The sequence below is a fragment of the Passer montanus genome, unplaced genomic scaffold, assembly GCF_014805655.1.
Source record: "Passer montanus isolate IOZ18808 unplaced genomic scaffold, ASM1480565v1 scaffold25, whole genome shotgun sequence".
Classification (NCBI taxonomy): Eukaryota; Metazoa; Chordata; class Aves; order Passeriformes; family Passeridae; genus Passer; species Passer montanus.
In genome coordinates this window covers 11,488,613-11,510,273 of record NW_024367149.1, presented here as the reverse complement: position 1 = coordinate 11,510,273, position 21,661 = coordinate 11,488,613, and the positions used below count along the sequence as shown (strand labels likewise).

Sequence of the window (21,661 nt, the reverse complement as noted above, 5' to 3'; positions counted from 1 at the left end):
GCTTCCCCACCGCGTCCCGGGCTGCCACTGCCAAGCTCCGGCGCTCCAGAGCCATTAATCACCCGCTCTTCTTTTCCAATCAGGAAACTGCCTCAAGAACCCTGACGTTCAAGTCCAAAAAATATGACTGCCAGTTGTTTTTTTTTCCTCCAGGCCTTAACATTAATATTTTCCAGCAAATATGTGGGACAGCATCCTCTTTTTCCTTGCTCAGGCCAGGAGGGGTGGAGGAGACGGAGGAAAAAAGAGCAGAGAGGAGAAGAGGGGGTAAAGGAAAGCTGAGATTCTCATGATCCCCAGAGCAGAAGTTTCAGTAAAATATCACATATCATGAGACAGATGATAAAATCATGAGCTGGCAGCATGGCTGCGACCCAGCAGAGCTCTTTGGAAACTGCAGGAAGTTCCGCAGCACCTGGAAGCACATTCCGCCATGGACTGGGATGTTTGGCATTGGGTGGTTTAAAAATTTAATGACTTTTACTTTGGCCAGGCAAACACTTTATACCTCAATCAAATCTGAGAAAGCTTTCCAAAGGACACTGTAAGATGCCTGTGTGTCCTACAGGTTACACCCTGACTTCCTTCCGGCCCTGTCCAATTTCAGATTCCTCATTACGAAGTGCCAAAATGCCCGAGCTTTCCAAAAAAGCAAAGCTTAAAAAAAAAGGAATATTTAAGCCATCTGTTTTTTTATTAACCTCCACCTTGGAATGCGGCGGTTCCTTCCCATCAAAATTTGCCAACAGGAATCAAGAGCAGGGAAAACCTCACGCCTGGATAAAATGCTGGGCTTTATGTAAAATAAAGATGGTGAGCTCGTGGTGGGCACCAGGTGATGCCACTCACACCTGGAGTGGAGCGAGCCCTCTGGGGACATTCCTGCACCTCATCCTTCCCTTGTGGAGCCTGCCAGTGGCAGGGTGGGATCAGAGGGACGGGTGGGTGCACCGCAGACCTCGCCAGGAATCAGTGATGATCTGAGGCTGAGCAGCTCTCCCGGGGCCCAGCAGGCCAGAGGATGACGGTGACTGGCTCAGTATAAATAGCCAAGGGGAAACGGAGGTTCCGGACAAAGGCGTAAAGAGGAGTTTGTTTGGTTTCTCCTGTTCAGCAGGTAGGAAAAACAACATCCTCCTCCTGAGTGCATCACCTTCCTCCTCCAGAGCAATCAGTGTCAAAGGAAGTGACGTGGGATTCAGTTCTCCGGGCAGCCCTCTCGCAGCTGAGCTCCAGGATGCTGCTGCTGGGAAATCCTTGTTGTGCCCAGAGCCCCAGGTTTGGGGTGCCCCCCTTGACATCTGCCCTTTGGCCGTGAACAGCTCACACGAGGTTGGCTCCCTTGGGTACAGCCTGGTGCTGGTGACACCAGCTTTGGGGGTTTGACCCCTCTACGGGCCAGTTAAGAGTTGGACTTGATTCTGCTGGATCCCTTCCAGCTGGGACAATTCTGGGATTATTATTGCTCTGTGAAGCAGTGCTGGAAATGCAGGGCAGGACCATTATGGAATGTCTGGGATAGCCAAGGTGGCCACGTGACGAAGATCATGGAATTGTTTAGGTTGACAGAGACCTCTGAGGTCACCAAGTCCAACCCAGCACTGCCAAGGCCAGCACTGACCCATGTCCCTCAGTGCCACACACACAAGAATTTTTAAATCTCTCCAGGGATGGGGACTCCATCCCTGCCCCGGGCAGCTGTGTCAGGGCTGGAGAACCCTTTCGATGAAGAGGCTCTTCCTGATATTCAAATAAACCTCTCCTGGCCCGGCCTGGGGCTGTTCCCTCTGCTCCTGTCCCTGTTCCCTGGAGCAGAGCCCAACCCCGGCTGTCCCCTCCTGGCAGGAGCTGTGCAGAGCCACAAGGGCCCCTGAGCCTCCTTTGCTCCAGCCTGAGCCCCTTCCCAGCTCCCTCAGCTTCTCCTGGAGCTCCAGCCCCTTCCCCAGATCCGTTTCCTTCTCACTCTCCAATCCCTCAATTTTTTTTTTATTTGTGGTGTGGGGCCCCAAATTGTCCCCATGATTCATAAGGGACATTGCACAAGAGAAACACAATGCCTGCTCCACAGGGAGGACCTGAGGGATGAGGGAATGAGAGGTGAGGGAATGAGGGGCAAGGGAATGACAGGACGAGAGCATGAGGGGATGAGGGGATGAGAGGACGAGGCAGTGAAAGAATGAGGGGTGAGGGAATGAAGGGATGAGAGCAGGAGGGGATGGACGCCATGAGGGGATGAGAGGATGAGGCTGTGAGGGAAAGAAGGGATGAGAACATGAGGGGATGAGGGGATGGGGCCATGAGGAGATGGGGCCATGAGGGGATGGAGCCATGAGGGGATGGGGCCATGAGGGGATGGAGCCATGAGGGGATGGAGCCATGAGGGGATGAGGGGATGGGGCTATGAGGGATGGAGCCGTGAGCGGATGGGGCCATGAGGGGATGGAGCCATGAGGGGACGGGACCATGAGGGGATGGAGCCATGAGGGGATGGAGCCATGAGGGGATGAGGGGATGGGGCTATGAGGGATGGAGCCATGAGGGGATGGGGCCATGAGGGGATGGAGCCATGAGGGGATGGAGCCATGAGGGGATGGAGCCATGCGGGGATGGGGCCATGAGGGGATGGAGCCATGAGGGGATGAGGGGATGGGGCCGTGAGGGGACCGGGCCATGCGGGAGGGCCGACGGCGCCCCCTGGCGTGGCGCGCACGCCGCGGCGGAGCCGTGAGGCCATGGCGGAGCCTGAGGCACCGCGGCCGCCGCGTCCCGGCCCCCGCAGCCCCTGCTCGGGCCCCGCCGGCTCCCCTTGTGTACGAAAGGAGCTTAAAAAGCCAGGCTTACTTGTTGGAGGTGCCGTGTAAATTGGTGAGAAGCGTGAAGTTGTTCCTCACGCTTCTTAGGCTGGCCAGCACCTGAGGGAGACAAAACCGCAGGTGTCACCTTCTCTACTTTAATGCTTTAAAAACTATTTTAGAGGCCAATGTGCCACCAACTCACCTGGGCGAAAGGTGTGACGATCAGGTCGTCGCCATGCCTAAGGAAAAACGGAGAAAAATGTATAAATTTCTGTACAAATTTACCTTCAAACAGAGTGAAATTCACCTCAGGGAACGAGTGTTTTCCCGAGGGGGTTGAACGTACCCACGCAGCATTTAGTTAACACCACATAAAAGCTTGTTCCTAATGGAAAGGTCACCGTGTATATCCAAAACAACCGGCTGGAGCGAGCGTTCGGACTGGGAACGCCAGGCAATAAAAGCCAGGAAATTCAAAAGTTAAGGCTCACACTCGTACCGCGGTGGAAAAAAACCAACCGTAGTGGTGCGGGGAAAGGTCACCTTTGAATTTCCTGGCTTTTGTTGATCTCTGTCACAGTCTCTAACCTTGTTCAGACGCCGGGTTTTGTCCGGCTGTTTTCATCATGGAAGATTTGAGCAGAAGTTGTGAGCAAAACACACCACTGCCAGCAATAAGAGGGATTTTTTTTTCTCTTTTCTTTCTTCGATTTTTTTTTGTGTTAGTTATGGCACTTGTGCGTGTTTGGAACATTCTGTATGAGAGATGGAAGGGTATAGAATCATTTAAAGGTTACAGAATCATTGGCTTGGGAGGGAGCTTAAAGCCCATCCAGTCCACCCTTCCAATACCCCAGGTGGATCCAAACTCCATGAAGCCTGGCCTTGGACATTTCCAGGAACCCAGGGGCAGCCACAGCTGCTCTGGGCACCTGTGCCAGGGCCTCCCCACCCTCCCAGCCAGAAATTCCTGCCCAATATCCATCTAAATCTACCCGTTTTCAGCTTAAATCCATTCCCTGTGTGTTGTCCCTCCATCCTTTGTCCCAGGTACCTCTCCAGCTCTCTTGGAGCTCCTTTAGGCACTCTTAGGAGCAACGTTTTGGTCAATTCTATTCTTAATCCCAAAATTAATAACAGGATGTAGTGAGCAAGGGCAGCAGAGCCAGCTCCAGGCTGCCACAGGACCCTCTCCCTCCAAAGAGGAATTCTCCCTGCCGTGATGCCAGAGGTTATCCCCTCGTCCTCACTCGGGTGTCAGTGCTATTAAGTCTAATTTTAATTAAAATTGTCTCAATATTCATGGAGACTCTGTCCCAAGTGCTATCAGAGCCTCGATGCCCACAGTGGATGGACACTTCAGCTGCAGACAGGCACGAATTCAGGGAAAATGATGGGATTCCCCCACCCCAGCACACTGCTGGGAATTGTTACAACCCACCGTTTACACGAAACACTATTTGCATAAATTGGAGTGTTTCCTTCAATAAATATTTACTCAGTTTTAACTCACAGCAGGGATATTTTCACGCAGAATTCTTGTGGATCTGGCTAATATTCAGATTTCCATTCCGTGACAAAACTTTCGCAACAGCTCGACTTTGTTTAACGAGCACATTTTTAATAGCTTAATGGCCACTTTAAAACTTCGAAATGTGCTTTTCAAAATAAGGGGCTGGGAATCCAGGACACTCTGTGGGTATCGATCCTCTCGAGCTCAGCCATCTGTCTCGGCTCATTTTCCACTTGGTTCTAGGGAACAGCCCCAAAACAGGATGGGGAACTGTAAATAAAAGTACAGCACAACTTCTCTGTTACTCCGGGTTATGGCTTTGAAAGCTCTTCTGATAAATTCTAGAGAAAATGGGAATATTTGAGGGATGGGATGGGAGAAGATGTTGGATCAGCACCTGTTTGTGCACTCCAGCTATGAAATGTGCCAGAAGCACCCACTGGCTCCTTGTGACCGAGCTCTGAGGATCAGAGCAGCACAGAAAGCTCCGGGAGAGTGTAAACACGACTGAACTGACGCTTACTGTTCGCTCGGGAGGGAGGAGTTCCTGGACATGGTCTTTGGTGAGAGGTCATAGTCGCTGTCGGATCTGTAGAGGAACGACTCCCGGCGCTGGCTGTGGCCCGGGAATGTCGTGTGCAGGACGAGTCCCGACGAGGAGCTGGCCTGCGGGTCCAGCGGGCTGCGCCCCGGCGACGGGCCATTCTCCACATCGAAGCTGCGAACGGACACAGACCGCGTGTCACACTCTGCCACAAGAGGGCTCGCGGGACACGCGCCACCTCAGCGCGGCTCCCACCGTGTCACCTCAGCACGGTTCTCTATCACTGTGTCACCTCAGTGCTGTTCTCCACCACCGTGTCACCTCAGCACGGCTTCCACCGTGTCACCTCAGCGCGGCTCCCACAGTGTCACCTCAGCACAGTTCTCTATCACCGTGTCACCTCAGCACGGCTCCCACAGTGTCACCTCAGCACGGTTCTCTATCACTGTGTCACCTCAGTGCTGTTCTCCAGCCCGTGGCCACTGGAGCTGCTCGCTGGCCCATTCCTCCTGAGTTACCGTGTCACCTCAGCACAGGTCTCTATCACCGTGTCACCTCAGCACGGCTCACCGTGTCACCTCAGGGCGGTTCTCCATCACCGTGTCACCTCAGTGTGGTTCTCTACCACCGTGTCACCTCAGCACGGCTCCCACAGTGTCACCTCACCGCGGCTCCCACAGTGTCACCTCACACCGTGTCACCGGCCTGCGGCCACTGGAGCTGCTAGCTGGCCCATTCCTCCTGAGTGCAAGGAGGGCCCTGCGTGGCCATAAACATTTACCCCGAAGCTCTGTGCTGGCTGCCTCTGCTCATGCTTCCTTCAGCATGGATGTCTCACAGCTCAGCACAGCTCTCAGCACGAGCTCACAGCAGCTGAAGAGGGCAGGGATAGGGTAGAGGTGATGGAGAATCCATCCCTGAGAGGGTGGGCAGGCCCTGGCACAGGTGCCCAGAGCAGCTGTGGCAGCCCCTGGATCCCTGGCAGTGCCCAAGGCCAGGCTGGACAGGGCTTGGAGCAGCCTGGGACAGTGGAAGTTGTCCCCACCATGGCAAGGGATGGAATGGGATGGGCTTTAAGGTCCCTCCCATCCCAAACCATTCCAGGATTCCATTATTCTAAACACCTCACTCCACCCTCCATGCCTTTTGCACAAGCCCTGGGGTTCAATTTGCCAAACCTCACTCCAAATCTTACGAGCACAACAGGGACAAAGGCACCACAATGTGACAACACTCTCCAGCCCAGCCCTGTGCTCACCTGCTCCAGAGCCAAACTTTTGAAACCCTGCAAGATTTGCAAGCACTGGGCACTTGTGGGAGCTGGATGCCCAAACCATGTTTTATCCATTCCAGGTATCAGTTCAGTGGATTTTAAACAGCCGTGCTGTAAAATGCAGGGCTGTTTAAAAAGTAAAAAAAAAAGCACTAAACTTTTTGTCACCTTTTCCATTTTACACCCACTTTCTTGCGGTTTCATAGCTTGGCTCTGTAACCCGTGGCTGAAGTCACCCTGGCCACTCCAGCAAGTGACACCCCTCGTAAATGCTGAAAATGAGCAGGTTGACCTCCTTTGGGCCTGATAGAAACACCAGATGTGTGACACGGCCCAGAAAGCCGAGTGAGGTACAGCCATGCTCAGGAGGAATTTCCTTGCCTTTGGGAGTCAGCTTTTGTCTCTTGCAGTAGGAGCTGAGTGCTTGCTCCAGTGCCTCATCCCATGCCAGATATTGTCCCACCAGGACACCAGGCTGTGGTTCCCGTCACGCCTTTCTCCATCCCTCCACTCCTTAATCCAGAAGATTCCCTGAGCACAGTGGCAGAGAAGACCCCAGCTCTCCCTCCTTTCTGCAGAGAGAGCTGTAACTGCAGCAGGAAGAGCTCATAAAGTACTAATGCCTGAACTTGCCTGAATCCTGCAAGTTTTCCAGATTTCTACACCACTGGGATGAGCTGGACACATTCAGGCTGCCTCGGTGAGAAGCCTGGCACAGCCAATGCCCAGCTGGGAACACCACGCTGCTCCAGCTCCTGCTGCCCGCTTCCCATGTTCCCTGTTCCAGCACCTGGAATGCTGCCGTACGGATCACGTGGGTAGCCCAACTGAAAAGTGCTTTTATTCCTTTCCTCAAGTTCAATGTGCAGCCACACCAGTGCTCCTCAGGCTCTTTTTCCTTGGCCTTGATCCAGCACTCAGCCAGAAGTTAACAGAAAATTCCCCAAAAAGTGACTGATCCCAGAGTTTGGAGTTACCTCTGCCAGGAGTGAACAGGCACTCCCAGAGGTACAGCCTGTGAGCAAGATCCTCAAACCCAGGAATAACTCTGCTGCCACTGCTTTTTAATAGGTACAAGAACTGGAATATGGGAAAATATTCCCCTTGGATGATCAGGAAAATGTATCCCCGAGATACACAGAGCAAGCATTTAATCTTGTGTTTGTCACCAGTTGCTCCTGGTTTGCACAACACTGGAACTGTGTCCTGATGCCAAAAAGTATCTCCCAAACAAACATCTGGTGGAATTGGTAAGAACTGCAGTGGGATTGTAAAGTTGCCCTCTCAGAGCTGCATTTCCCACTAATTTTTTTCAATTGGAAGTTATCTGCTGAGCTCTCCTGGCAAAACTTCATCACTGTGTTCAGAACACTGCACAGACTGTGAGGTCCTCTCCACAGTTTGCACGCCCCACAGGCTTTGTCCAAGTGGAAAAAACCTGCATTTGCCTGCTTAAAGATAAGGATGGCAGAGTACAAAGCACAAAAAAACCCCAAATTTCCTTTCCAGTTTATCCCTAAGTAACAGCACCCACAGTGAGACACCCCATTTGTGATATAAATTGTGTTATCTAAACATATGGGCCAGAAATTTGATATCTAAGGTCCCTACAAATCCTTCAGAAATCCCTGTCCCTCTAGGACATGTGGGAGCTGCCAGCATTCCCTGCCTGCCTCCCACCTATGTTATCAGATCTATTGACCAACAGTGCCCAGTGCTGGACACTCCCCACAAGGGATTCCAGGGAATTGAGCCCTGCCAGAGTCAAACAGGCTCCAGAGGAGGAAAGGTGACAGCAGGACCACAGGAGCTGCCCAGGGCAGCGGTGGAGCCTCCATTCCTGGAGGGATTTAAAGCCGTGCAAATGTGGCACTTGGGGACACGGTCAGAGGTGGGATGGATGGATTTGATGATCTTGGAGATCCTTCCCAAGTGATTCCACCATGCCAGTGGGACGGGCCCTAGCCCAGGCAGTGCTGTTGCTCAGCAGGGTGGAGCTGGGATGAAGGTGGCCTTTCCCTGGATGTCTCTCCAGACTCCGGGGGGATGGATGGATGATGGATGGATGGATGGATGATGGATGGATGGATGGATGGATGATGGATGGATGGATGATGGATGATGGATGATGGATGGATGATGGATGGATGGATGATGGATGATGGATGATGGATGGATGGATGGATGGATGGATGGATGATGGATGGATGGGTGGATGGATGATGGATGGATGGATGGATGGATGGATGGATGGATGGATGATGGATGGATGATGGATGGATGGATGGATGGATGGATGGATGATGGATGGATGGATGGATGGATGGATGGATGATGGATGGATGGAGGAACAGGGGAGCAGGGAGGGCAGAGCGGGGAGCAGCGGCTGCACAGCTCCGCTCAGCACGGGGCAGCTGCAGCTCCTGTCCCTGAGCCCTCTGCATCCCGAAAGAAGCCAGGATGTCAGGGAAGCCAGAAGGAAGGAGACAGCAGGTGGCAGGAGTCAGCTGCGAGCGGGCAGCGGCCCGGACCTGTGCGAAGCTGTGCCTGAGCCGCGGTAATGAGCAGACAACGGCGAGCCAGGAGAAATCACTGTAAAACACAGCGAGGCTTCGTGAGTCACTCTGCAAACAAAGAGAATTCATAACAGCAACCCCCAGCTGCTCAAATGCTGCAGTGTTACTGGAACAACTACAGGATCAGAGAACCTCTGAGCCGGAAGCGACTCAGGGACCATCGATCCAACTGCTGCCCTGCACAGACACCCAAAATCCCACCCTGGCATCCCTGGAGCGCTGTCCAAATGCTCCTGGAGCTCTGGCAGCCCCGGGGCCGGGACCGTTCCCTGGGGATCTGGGCAGTGCCAGCACCCCCCGGGGGAAGGACCTTTCACAATATCCAATCTAACCCTCCTCTGACACAGCTCCAGCTGTTCCCTGGATCCTGTCCTGGGTCGCAGAGAGAATAAATTGGTGCCCGTCCCTCCACTGTCCCTCGGCAGGAGCTGCAGACCCTGGTGAGGCTCCTCTCAGCCTCCTCCAGGAGGAACAAGCCCAGTACCCTCAGCTGTTCCTCGTATTTCCACTCCAGACCCTTTACCAGCTTCAGGAACTAATGTCCCTGGATTAGCATTCCCCACTAGTTGTGGGATGTGGCAAAATTTGGCAAAAGGACTGAGAAACAGGAATGCGCCATCATTTGGATGTAATTCAGAGTCACTCGAGTTGTCATTGCCAGTCAAGGGGTTTCCATGAGAGCTGCACAGCCCCACAGTTTGCTCTGGAGTATGAAACAAACACATTCCAGCCCAGCAGACCAGGCAGGCTCGGGGATTGTTGTTTATGTTGGGAATTTACACTTTTCCCGAGGATGATAGCACTGACTCTCCAAGAAGGTTCACCATCTGCTTTGCCTTCCCAGAGTCATTCCTGAGGACATCACTCCCCATCTCCTAACTACAGTATCAGCTTCATGATATCAAATGTTTCCAAAATACTTCCAGAGGTTTGGGCAGACTTTGTTAATTATAGAGCTCCTTTTTGATATTCCATAAACAAGGAAAAATGCTGTTCCTTCCACCGCCTGGCCGCTCTCTAACGCTGTGCACCTGTTCCCCATTATCCGAACAGCTTGCTGCTTTCCTAAATAATCTCCCATGTGGAAAGGGCTGAGCTTGAAACCATCAGCACTTAATGGCCCAGGATGGGACACAGGGAGCTGAGCACAGCCCTGGCAGGGGCTCAGGGCTCCCAGGGGTGACGGCTCACAGCTCCACAGGCATTACTGACCTTCTTCCCCTCCCGACCTTCTCCCACTTAGAGAAAACATTGCTGCTTTTAGGAACCCCTTAAAAGTTCAAATCCCCCTGCTGGGTTTGTCCCTCATGTGGCTCCTGACTTTTTTCTCCAGGTGAGGTCTCACCTGCAGAGCTGCCCCAGCCCCAGGGCCAACAGCAGCAGGGCCTGAAGCTCCTGGAGAGAGTCCAGGTGGCCCCAGAACTGTTCCAAGGGCTGGAGCCCCTCTGGAGCCAGGCTGGGAGAGCTGGGGGGCTCCCCTGGACAGGAGAAGGATCCAGGGAGAGCTCAGAGCCCCTGGCAGGGCCTGGAGGGGCTCCAGGAGAGCTGCAGAGGGACTGGGGACAAGGATGGAGGGACAGGACACAGGGAATGGCTCCCACTGCCAGAAGAGAAGCCTTCTGGATGGATGGAAGATTGGGAAGGAATTCCTGGTTGGGAGGGTGGGCAGGGGCTGGGCTGGAATTGCCAGAGCAGCTGTGGCTGCCCCTGGATCCCTGGCAGTGCCCAAGGTCAGGCTGGACCCTGGGGACAGGGGAAGGTGGGACAGGAGAAGGTGTCCCTGCCATGGTAGGGGTGGAATGGGCTGATTTTCAAGGTGCCATCGAAGCCAATCTGGTCTCTGGTCCCGTGATCCCACAATCTGCAGAGCTCAGTGTCCCCACAGCAAGGCAGCAGCCCCTGCAGCCCCTGCCAGCGCTGTCACAGCTGCCTGGCACAGGAGCCCGGCAGCACTGACTGAAGTGTTTGTAACAGAAGCTGTCAGCTGCTGCTAAACACATCATTAAGCCTCTGCGTGTATCCAAAAGCAAAAATATATGTTTACTTGACTTTGTAATCTCTGAATAAAGAAGTTCAAGGCCAGGTCGGACAGGCCTTGGAGCAAGCTGGGCTGGTGGGAGGTGTCCCTGCCCTTGGCAGGGGGTGGCACTGGATGATCTTTAAGTCCCTTTCAATCCAAACCATTCTGTGACTTTAATTCACTCTCTGTTTCTGTTCTCCTGCTCAATGGGTACAATAGAGACAGAACAACCAGAGCCCCTGCCCTGCTCACACCAGGAGCCCAAAACAGACCCAAGAGCTGCTGCTGCTCCCTCTGCAACCCAAACCCACCTTCAGCAGAGCCCCGAGGGAAAAATGAGTCCCCAGAGCCCCCCCAGCTCTCAGAACCCATCCAGCAGCACCCTGGGGAGGCTCCTGGTTTGCACAGCAAATGTCAGGGATTGTATCCAGCACCATGCCAGGTTGGAGCAGCCACCAGGAGATAGCTGGAAAAGTACAGCAGGAGATAAAAATGAGTTTGGATTCTCTCTTAGCACAAAGGGTTCCCAAAAACTTAATCCTTTTAATGTTTACTACAGATAAGCAGCTTGACATTATCCTGTAACAAGTGAACATCATGGGGCTGTTTTAAGTCCCACAGAGAAAGAATCCTGAGTGCTAAAATCCAGCTGTTATTTTTCCAAATGTACATCCTGGGCTATTTTATCCTCTTCCAATGGTTCTCTGCCATTAATCTCTGGAAATTGCAAAGCACAGTCAAACAAAGCAGACACCCCGCCTGTATTTTTACTTCCAGAGCTTGCAAAGACATATGGATGTGAGCGTGATCATTCCCAACATGGGCAGCAATGCCATTTCCTAAGGGCTTTTTCCTCCCGAAAACATTCCAGCTAGCAACTGATGGAGCAGTTGCTTCCCTTCCTACCCAGCTAAGGCATAACAAGGTATGAGTGGCACAGGTGCCCAGAGCAGCTGTGGCTGCCCCTGGATCCCTGGCAGTGCCCAAGGCCAGGCTTGGAGCATGGGACAGTGGAAGGGATCCCTGCCCATGCCCACGATGAGCTTGAAGGTCCCTCCCAAGCCAGACTATCCCAGGATTCTGTGGTGCCCTCCCTGTGCAGCACTGACAGCTCTGCTCACCCTCCAGGTGTTTGTGCCCAGCACCCTCCACCCACCCACAGCTCAGCAGCACCAAACCTCCAGCACCAGCTGTGCCTTTGCTGCATGAGGAACCCAGCTGGGTCTCCCCAGGGGGAAAGCTGCCCCTTGTCCCTGTGGGAAGTGCTGGAATGGCTCATGGCTGGTGGGACAGGGGGCACAGGGGCAGCACAGTGCTCCAGACACGGGATTTTGGCAGCACCTGCTCTGTGACACGCTGCTGTCCCACGGCACAGATGTTTCCATTCCAGCAGTGTTTACCCCAGCCTGGCCTGGCTGCTCTGCTCTGCTCAGTGTCACTGCAGCTTTTCCAGCTTTCCCAGCTCCAGCCAAGCCCCGTAGCATTTCTCAGACTGTCTCTCCCAATCCACAGCACATGGATGTTGGAGGCTGCCTGCGGTGGCCTGGCTCGTGTGACAGGGACACTGGTGTTGTCTGGTGGGGCTCCAGGACACCTTCCAGCCCTTCTGCCTCTGGACAAGCCTTGATCCCTGCCCAGAACCAGCGTGGGGGGATAATTCCACCCAGCAAGTGGGAACACGGGGTCCAGCCCTGCCTTTCCCCCACTGGGGCACTACCGGCAACAGAAGGGGAATTCCAGTCCTATATTCCATCTTTTATTGATGCATCTTCGAGGCTCTCCTACCCTCTAAAGTGCAGTCTGCACTTAACTGCCTTCCCAGAGCCAAGCCTTCAGCAGGGGTCTCCAGGGTCCCTTGCACAATGCCCTGTGCTTCCAGCACACAGGAAAGCACTCCCGGATCCGCACGGAGCCGGAGCATCGGGAGGCTGCTGGCCAGAGCCAGGCTTTATTCCATCCTGCCCTTCAACAGAGACCCTGGCACAGCTCCAGAGGCGCTTCTGCCTTTCCAAGCAGGGGGGAAGCGCTGAGCTGCTTCATCTATCCAGCCCCACTTCACAGAGCTCCTCTCATCTGCTGTCAACCACACTGGAGACAGGAACAAAGTGACAACCGTGGTGACAACTTACAGACACCGCAGAGTTTCCATTTCACCTGAGCTGAACAGGCAGCCTTTGAGGTGGAAGATTTACACATTTCCTGCACTCATGTTTTACATTCCCCCAGCCTTTCCATGGTATCCAAAACTCCAGCAATGGGTGTGTGGAAAGCTGCTGTGCTCAGAAATGCATCCAGCCTTTCCACTTGATTCATGGAATAATTATTTGACCTGGTTTTTGGATTTATCTCCATAATTGGGATCCGTGGAGCCTGTCAGTAAAAAGACAGTGAAATGTCCTAAGATGGTATTCAGATCTTTAAATCCTTTGGAGACTCAGCCTTTAACAATAATTAATCCAGCTGGGTACATTTCAGCAAAATTTTCCTTGCTTCACATCTCTCAAATGCCTGCACTCCCCATCTTCCCTGTCCACGGGAGAGGACACTGTGCTAGCAAATGTCAGAGCCCACGGATGTGATTCCAAGGGCAATCTTTTTCAGAGCTCTCATTGATCATTTCAGGGCCAGCAGAAGCTCAGTGCAAAGGTTGCGTCATCCAGCTCCCGAGCATCTGCCACCTGCTGCTGTTGGAGGGGAAATCTGAGAGACGGAAAGTCCTGGCCCTGTGGCACAAAGGGTTTGCTCTGTCTGAGGGGTTCAGCCACGGCTGGGAATGGCACCTGCTGCTCCCCACACAGGGGTGGCACAAGTGCCCGAGGCAAAGGAATCGGGAATCTTTGTGCTGAAGGACAACCCCGGTGTGAAAACAAGAGGGGATAAAATGGACAGGAATAAACTGAGGTTGGAAATCAGAGGGAAATCTGTGCCTCGAGAGCAGCCAGAGCACTGAACAGCTTTCCTGTGGGAGTGATGGGGGTAAACACCAACTTGATGTTATTCCTGGTGGGATTAATAGTGTAACTCATGAAACATTGCTCCAGGGAGATCCTAAAGGCCCCTCCAGGGCCTAAAGGGGCCCCCAAAGAGCTGGAGAGGGACTTGGGATAAGGAGTTGTTCCCTGGCAGGGTGGGCAGGGACTGGGGTGGAATTGCCAGAGCAGCTGTGGCTGCCCCTGGATCCCTGGCAGTGCCCAAGGCCAGGCTGGACACTGGGGCTGGAGCACCTGGGACAGGGGAAGGTGTCCCTGCCAGGGCAGGAATGAGATGAGCTTTAGGATCCCTTCCAATGCAAACCATTCCACGATTCCACAATTCTGTGAAAAGCCCAGCCCAGCTCTCGTGCAGGCAGAGCCAGGGAATACAAAGCCTGCCGGCCCAGACAGTATTTCCATAAATTTGCATTTTCCCCAAGGCTGGTGAGGCGGAAGGGACAGCTCTGCCTGCCCACACTGCCTCCCCTCCTCCTCGGGCAGCTCAAAACAAAGGGGGGAAAAGAGGGTCAAGTTAAGCCCCAGATTTTAATTTTCTGCCGTTAAATCACATGGTCTGCAATGAGCTTTAATCACTCAGGACAGCAAACTGGATTTCCCAGAAGGAAAAGCTTCTCCAGCATGGAGAGAAGTCAGAGGTGGTGAGCAGCAAGAACAAAACCTTTTAAAGGAATGATTGTGAGGCCAAAAATCCAGGCAGGGCAAAACTCCTGCAGCACATTTCATGTGGTTTGTGCCAAATGGTGGGGTCAGGCAGCAAATCAAACCCTCTTGGGATGATTTTGCTGTGATGTGAAAACAGATAGAGTGCTGCTGGCACCCAAAATATCATTTAATAGCACTGTTAATGTTCCCTAGACCTGCAAATCCTCTCCAGACCTGCTCCGGGGCTCATTTTGATCTTCCTTAATTAATGATCCCTTAGAAGCTCTGTTTCATGTTGAAAATCACTTGCTGGAATCACTGTTTTGGAGTCACTTCCTCCAAACCATAAAGCTTTTCAAAAGAAATAAGAGGTGTGGGGGCACTGAGCAAAATTCTCCCAAAACTAAAATCTGAAACAAGTCATCAAATCCAGGATCATCTAACAACACAACAAAGCAGCCACAGCCACTTGGAAATTTGGGATAAATACAGGCAGAGCACTTGCTACAATTAATTAATGCTTAATTACACAGAAGGGGAAGTTTGCAGTGTGAGTAAGCACAAATGTGTGTGCCTGGCACAAAATCATTGTATCTGACTGCAGTTACAGCTCCATTCCTGAGCTAATGAGAATTGAGCCTTCCTGGCTGTTTTAGGCTATTGATAGAGGTATTGATAAAGGGTTTGACCTGAGCTAATGAAGAATGAGTAGGCAGAGGTGATCGATGGCCAAAGTGGATCCATTTAAAAATATTGACTCACTGTGTGCAAACATTTGGGGTGGTGACATCTGTGGAGAGCAGGCACTGAGGGGTTACCCCCATGGGGGGGAAGAGATGTTGGAGCTCACTGATGGAACACAGGAGACAAAATACCTGAAATCAGTGAGGAGCTGATAAAAACACCTGAAATCAGTACGGATCTAGTGAAAACACCTGAAACTAGCGAGGTGCTGCTGGGAACACCTGAAACTGGTGAGGAGCTGATTAAAACACTTGAAATTAGTAAGGATTTAGTGAAAACACCTGAAATTAGTGAGGATTTAGTAAAAACACCTGAGATTTAGTGAAAACACCTGAAATTAGTGAGGATTTAGTAAAAACACCTGAGATTTAGTGAAAACACCTGAAATTAGTGAGGAACTGTTAAAAACACCTGAAACTGGTGAGGTGCTGCTGGGAACACCTGCAATTAGTGAGGAGCTGATTAAAACACCTGCAGTTATGAGGAGCTGCTGGAGCAGATGGTGCCAGCCCTTCCAGGGGGGCCACAGGCCAAGGAGCAATGGCCGTACACTAAAACACAAATTCCACCTGAACACGGGGAAGAACTTCCTCACACTGAGGGTGGAACAGCTGCCCAGGGAGGTCATGGAGCTTCTCTCTGGAGATGTTCCAAACCCACCTGGACGTGTCCCTGTGTCACAGCTCTGGGTGACCTACCCTCCTTTTGTCCTTCTGGGGCCAGCCCTGGGTTCCCCGGCCAGGAGATGTTTGTGGCACTGTGTGGATGTTCCTGGGGCTGGCTGCTGGCCAGTGCCAGCCCCGACAGCCTCTGGGAACCATCAGCATGCAGAGCCAGGCTGAGAGGCAGACAAGGGGCTTGTCCTGATAGCCCCCAGCCAGAGTGCAATGTGACAGTGTCTATTAATACCCCGGTGTCACCCCGCAGAACAGCTGACCCAGGGGACAGCAAATGCCACACAGATAGCCAGGGCCTGCTGGTGATCATGTGAGGAGCAAACAAGATAAGGAGAGGGCAACAGAACCCTCGTGTCAAAGCCTTCTGTGCTGAGCACTCGGCCAGAACAGTGGGGTTTGCCCTGTGCCAAGGTGCTGCTGTGTTTGGGCAAGGGAGGCTCAGGGCAGGAGTGAGGGCAGCAGCGTGTGCCAGCCTGGGGAGCTGGGCAGGACTCACCATGCTCAGGTGAGAGATTTATGGATGCTCACAACGCATCCATGATGGCTTTGTACTGTGCTCTTGCAAGGTATGTACTCTGGGATTGAACCTAAACCCATCAGTGCTGTTAAGTGGCCACTCACAAACCCAAATTCTGGCTAAATTAGTACCTGCAGTGAGCAAAGACGTGATGAACCCCAATCCTTTTCCATGAGGGGGAAGCAAAAAGCCACCGAGACAGCCTGAGAACATAACCATGGCCACCCTGTGACTGTGCTGGGGTGGCAGAGAGGCAGCAGTGCCACCTCAGGGCAGCTCCTGTCAGGAGCAAAGCTCCCTCCAGCAGCAAGACCTGAAAGCTGCGTGCCTCCAAGACATCCAGAGCTGGCCTAGCTCCTAAAGCACAGCAAATCTGTGAGTAGAAAACATAACTCAGCTCCTGATTGAGTGGAATGGCTGAGTTAATAAAGCCTGGTGCTTCATCCCAGCAGAGCCTCCTGCAGAGCTCCTTGCCCACAATCCTCTCAACGGATCCCTGCTCCTGAACCTCTTCCCGGCTCAATGGGGCCATTGAAGCCCAGAATAGCTGCACTGCCTGCGCTGCATCCTCACAAGAGGATGAGACTCTTGCTGCAGTCTAAGAAAGAAAAATCACTTAGCACAAATCAGCTCTTTTAAAACCACTGATTAAATAGATATTCACAAGGCAGAGCACAATGCCTTGCATGGAGCCATTGCAACCCATCACACAGCTCCTCATTCATGCCCAGGAGAGCTTTTCCTTTGCTTCTCTAATAACAGGAGAGAAAAGGAAGCCATGGGAAAGATATTAAATTGCACAAAAATAGGTGACGAGCAAATTTACAAACTTGGAGAAGCAGAGAGAGACAGGATTTGGGCTGGCAGTCCTGGCTGCCCCTGTCCCCAGCTGGGAGCCTGGAGCCCTGCAGATCCAGCCCAGGAAACTCCACCTCTTGTGAAGGGAGGATGGAATGCCAGAGCTATTGAAGGGGGACGTGAGGGGCTGGTCAATACTCAGAAACTCCATCTCTGATTCTGTAAAGATCCACGGAGCTGCTGCAGGGCTGGAGCCCCTCTGGAGCCAGGCTGGGAGAGCTGGGGGGGCTCCCCTGGACAGGAGAAGGATCCAGGGAGAGCTCAGAGCCCCTGGCAGGGCCTGGAGGGGCTCCAGGAGAGCTGCAGAGGGACTGGGGACAAGGATGGAGGGACAGCACACAGGGAATGGCTCCCAGTGCCAGAGGGCAGCCATGGATGGGATTTGGGGAATAAATTTCTTCTTATGAGGATGGGGAGAGGCTGTGGCTGCCCCTGGATCCCTGGCAGTGCCCAAGGCCAGGCTGGACAGGGGTTTGGAGCAGCCTGGGACAGGGGAAGGTGTCCCTGCCATGGCACAGGGGGATGGGATGATTCCATGATTCCATGGAATGTTCCCCCTTCCTGTGGATCCCTGCAGCCCCAGCCCCTCCCAGCCTGGATGAAGAACTGACCTTTGCCAGCCTCACACAATTCCTCCTGCACAGCTGCTGTGCTGCCAGGTCACATCTCATGGAAGGTGACAATTTCTTAGAGCTTTGACAACTTCCTGTGTCTCCTCAGGAGAACATGGTTGGCTTTTTTTTCTGCCAGAGCCCACTTTTTAACACTCTTAATCTGAAATAAACCCATCATATTCCATCTGTCATCAACTGGGCTTTCATTCCTGGAGCTAAACTGGTCTGGGAGAGCAGCAGTGAGGGCAGAGTTTAATGGAATAATTCTTACACTGCACAATTTGGATGCAGCAAAGCAAAAGGGGGTCAGCTTGTTCTTCCAGCCTCCACTCCAAACAATTTAATGTCTTTATGGATGAAAAATGTCGGAGCCTTTTGTGATCTGAGGGAAACTGGGACATTCAATACAGCCCCACTTTGGGCCTTCACTCACACACCTCAATTCCTTCAGCCAATATTTATCCTCTGGATTTTCCAGAGTTCTTTTATGCATTTAAATGGAGAGACACAGACAGAGGCTCTCCTTCAGTGCCACTGTGCCCCAGTAAATCTCTGTCCTCCTGATGTCCCTGAGTGCCCAGAGCTGGGATGCAGCTGCTCCCTCTGGTCCCAGTGTCCCCCAGTAAATCTCTGTCCTCCTGATGTCCCTGAGTGCCCAGAGCTGGGATGCAGCTGCTCCCTCTGGTCCCAGTGTCCCCAGCCCTGGAGGTGGTGCCAGGGGAGTGGAGATTTATCCAGCACTGAGGTGGGATCACACAGAACCACGGAGTCGTGTCTGCCCCCTGCTCGGGGCCACCAGGAAAGGTTTGTTTAGGAGAACAAGAGGATTTTGGTCCCAAAACCAGGCTCAGACCAGACTGAGTCACCCACCGAGCCTCTCTGTGCGCTCAGCCTTGTCCTGCCCCGCTTTGCAAGGCTCAGCCCAGCCGCCAAAGCCCGGAATTCCCCTGGCATCAGCCGGGCCGTGAAATCATTCCCGATCCTGTGATGTCACCGGCCCCAATCCCCCGGGGCTCTGGGAGCCGGGAAGCGCTGACGCGGTGGGAATTCTGCTGTAGCTGACACAGGGATGAGCTGGGAGAAACTCCTGCCTGCGCTTCCCCCGGCTGCCTTCAGGATCTTCCCCTGCGGCTTTCCCGGTAAAGTTTGTTCAGGCTCAGCCTGCCCCGTTCCCATCCCCTAATCCCGCCCAGCCCGACGCTCAGCCGAGCCCAAGGAATGTTCCAGGGGTTCCTGGAGCTGGACACAGGTGGGCAGGGGACACTGAGCCACTGATCCCACGGCTGGCAGAAAGGACTTGCAGAGGGAATGGTTCCCAAAAAACAAGAGCAGGGAGCAGGGACTCTGAGACCATCGGGAATGGGATGGCTCCTTCCTTACCCACCTGGGACACTGGGAACATTTCTTCATGGAAGGGTTCTCCAAGCCTGGCACAGCTGCCCAGGGCAGGCTGGAGTCCCATCCCTGGAGGGATTGAAAATCCATGTGGATGTGGGGCAAGGTTGGACTCGATGGTCTGAGAGAGGTTTTCCAACCCAAACCACTCCATGATCTACATGATCTTGGGGGAAAAAAAGTCTGATTTGAAACAGCCAATGCGAGCTCGAGTGATGCACCTGAGACAGACCCATTCCATCACCAGCTTCAGATTTTGAATTAATCTCTCCTTCCAAACTCACTGCCAAACCATCTTTAAATGCCTCTTCCTAAGGCAGTGATAAAAATTGACCAGCAAAGTCAAAACAGAGCATAGAATAAAGATTAGAGCCAAATTATCCACGATCAGTGTAAGAATAATAGACTTTCCTAAGAAAACTGGACACTGAAATGTGATTTAGAGCTTTCCAAGAGCTCTGCCAGCTCACCCTCCGTGTGACTTTTGGAATATTCAGGCTGTGATGAGTTTATAGCACAGTTCTGAGATTACAAATTGAAGGATGTGGCTTTTAGCTCTTTTATTGGGGATTAAAAGTAAGAAATATTTATCCAACCCCTCAGCAAAGCACAAGTGGAGCCTGTGAGGAGCCAGATCCCCAATTCTCTGCTTTTAGGGAGGCATGCCACGGAGCAGGATCCTGATTCCCCTGAGCATGGGGCGGAGGATCTGCTTCCCACAGGGCTGGAAAGGACACAGTGGGCTGGGAATGCTGCTCCAGAGCTCCAGGGGCTGTGGGTGGCACCAGGAGCACCCCAGCTCCCGTTGCAGGAGCCTCAGGGAGGGTTTCACACCCACGTCCCTCTCTGCTTAGGAAGAAGGGTTTGGCAATAATCTCCTCTCACTGCTGGGATGAGCAGGCACGGGCACTGTTCATGGAACAGGGAGAGCTGGGGAGGGCAGCACTCCCTCCCTGCAAACCCTGGATCTCCTCATCCCTCTGGGATGAGCCAGCGTTTGGGAGGCATGAGGACAACTCCAGCAGCTACAGATCCAGCCCTTCTCCCACCCAACCAGCCGGGAACTCCCACATGGAATTCCCCTCCTGCCAGCTTCCAAGGCCAGATGATTTCATCCCAAACATTTGTTTATAAACTTCCAAACCCGTAAACGAGGAGTGAACAGTTTCACCAAAAAAAAGGTGAAGTTTTTGCAGAGCCATCCCTGCTAAAGCCGAACAAACAAACATAAACAAGATAAGATCAAATCTCTCCCTTCTCCTCACATGAAGTCATTCCCAGGATTTCATTTGAAAATCCAGGAGTGTGCTGCGAAGATTTTGTAATTACAAACCAATAAGAGAAACCATCCAGGAGGAATAATTACATAATTCCTAGCAGAACTGGCTGCTCAGAAGAACTCACAGCCTGGAAGAGCCGTAATAAATAGCTCCTCATCTCCTGGCTGCCGCTGCAGCTGATGAGTCACGGCTGTTCCCGGGATGCGATCCCAGAATATCCCGCTCCTGTGTGTGCTGCATGGAGAATCAGCCAGCAGGGCTCACTGCTCGGTGCTACAGCCCTGGGTCAGCACTGGTGTGGCCGTGCCACAAAACCAGAGCTGGGCAATGTGCTACTGCATGTGGGGAACGGGAATATTTCACTGGAATTCAGGGAATGGGGCACGCCCGGCCTGGAGGGCTCTGCTGCCATCCCAAGGATTGGCACGGCCTTAACTGACCCCAGGGGGTTTCAGGGAATGATTCCCAATGCCACACTTCTGTCCTGGCAGCTGAGGAGATCCTCCTGCAGTAAAACCATCGAGAGAGAGAAAAACAGCCATGGAATCAGGAAAACACAAGGGAACAGGTCCAGGGATGGGATACAGGGAATCCAAAAGAAGAGACTGTCGAGGCTGGGAGAGCTGGGGGGGCTCCCCTGGAGAGGAGAAGGATCCAGGGAGAGCTCAGAGCCCCTGGCAGGGCCTGGAGGGGCTCCAGGAGAGCTGCAGAGGGACTGGGGACAAGGATGGAGGGACAGCACACAGGGAATGGCTCCCACTGCCAGAGGGCAGGGCTGGATGGGAGATTGGGAATGAGGAATTGTTCCTGGCAGGGTGGGCAGGGGCTGGGCTGGAATTGCCAGAGCAGCTGTGGCTGCCCCTGGACCCCTGGCAGTGCCCAAGGCCAGGCTGGATGGGGCTGGAGCGCCTGGGACAGTGGGAGGGGTCCCTGCCCAGGGTGCCCCTCCATCAGGGGTGGAATGCTGGGATTTTTAAGGTCCCTTCCAACCCACACCAGACTGGGATTCTATGATAATGCACAAGGAGAGAGGTTTTTCTCATCCCAAAGGAAACTTGGGATGTTCCCTGCGTTCTTTGCAGTGAGTGTGTTGGGAGGTGAAGGCAGCAGCTGCACTTTGGGATGTGCACAAACAGCAGGAGATGAAAGAGCAGAACCTGTTTGGAAATGAGGTTGTGACGTCAGACGGGGAAAGGCCTTTCTTAGCCCTGTCACTCTGC

At 53.1% G+C, this 21,661-nt stretch overlaps 1 protein-coding gene across 4 annotated transcripts in view; it reads right to left on the bottom strand.

Moving 5' to 3' along the window:
- PDE4B (phosphodiesterase 4B) overlaps positions 1-21,661 on the bottom strand; it is a 171,357-nt gene that overhangs the window by 54,243 nt on the left and 95,453 nt on the right. For all 4 annotated transcript variants that reach the window (XM_039711700.1, XM_039711699.1, XM_039711701.1 and 1 more), the window contains 3 exons: positions 4,832-5,026; positions 2,998-3,034; positions 2,842-2,912 (listed from right to left, as the gene is read on the bottom strand). In XM_039711700.1, the coding sequence (XP_039567634.1) occupies positions 2,842-2,912; positions 2,998-3,034; positions 4,832-5,026 (303 nt within the window). The remainder of the gene's footprint in view (positions 1-2,841; positions 2,913-2,997; positions 3,035-4,831; positions 5,027-21,661) is intronic.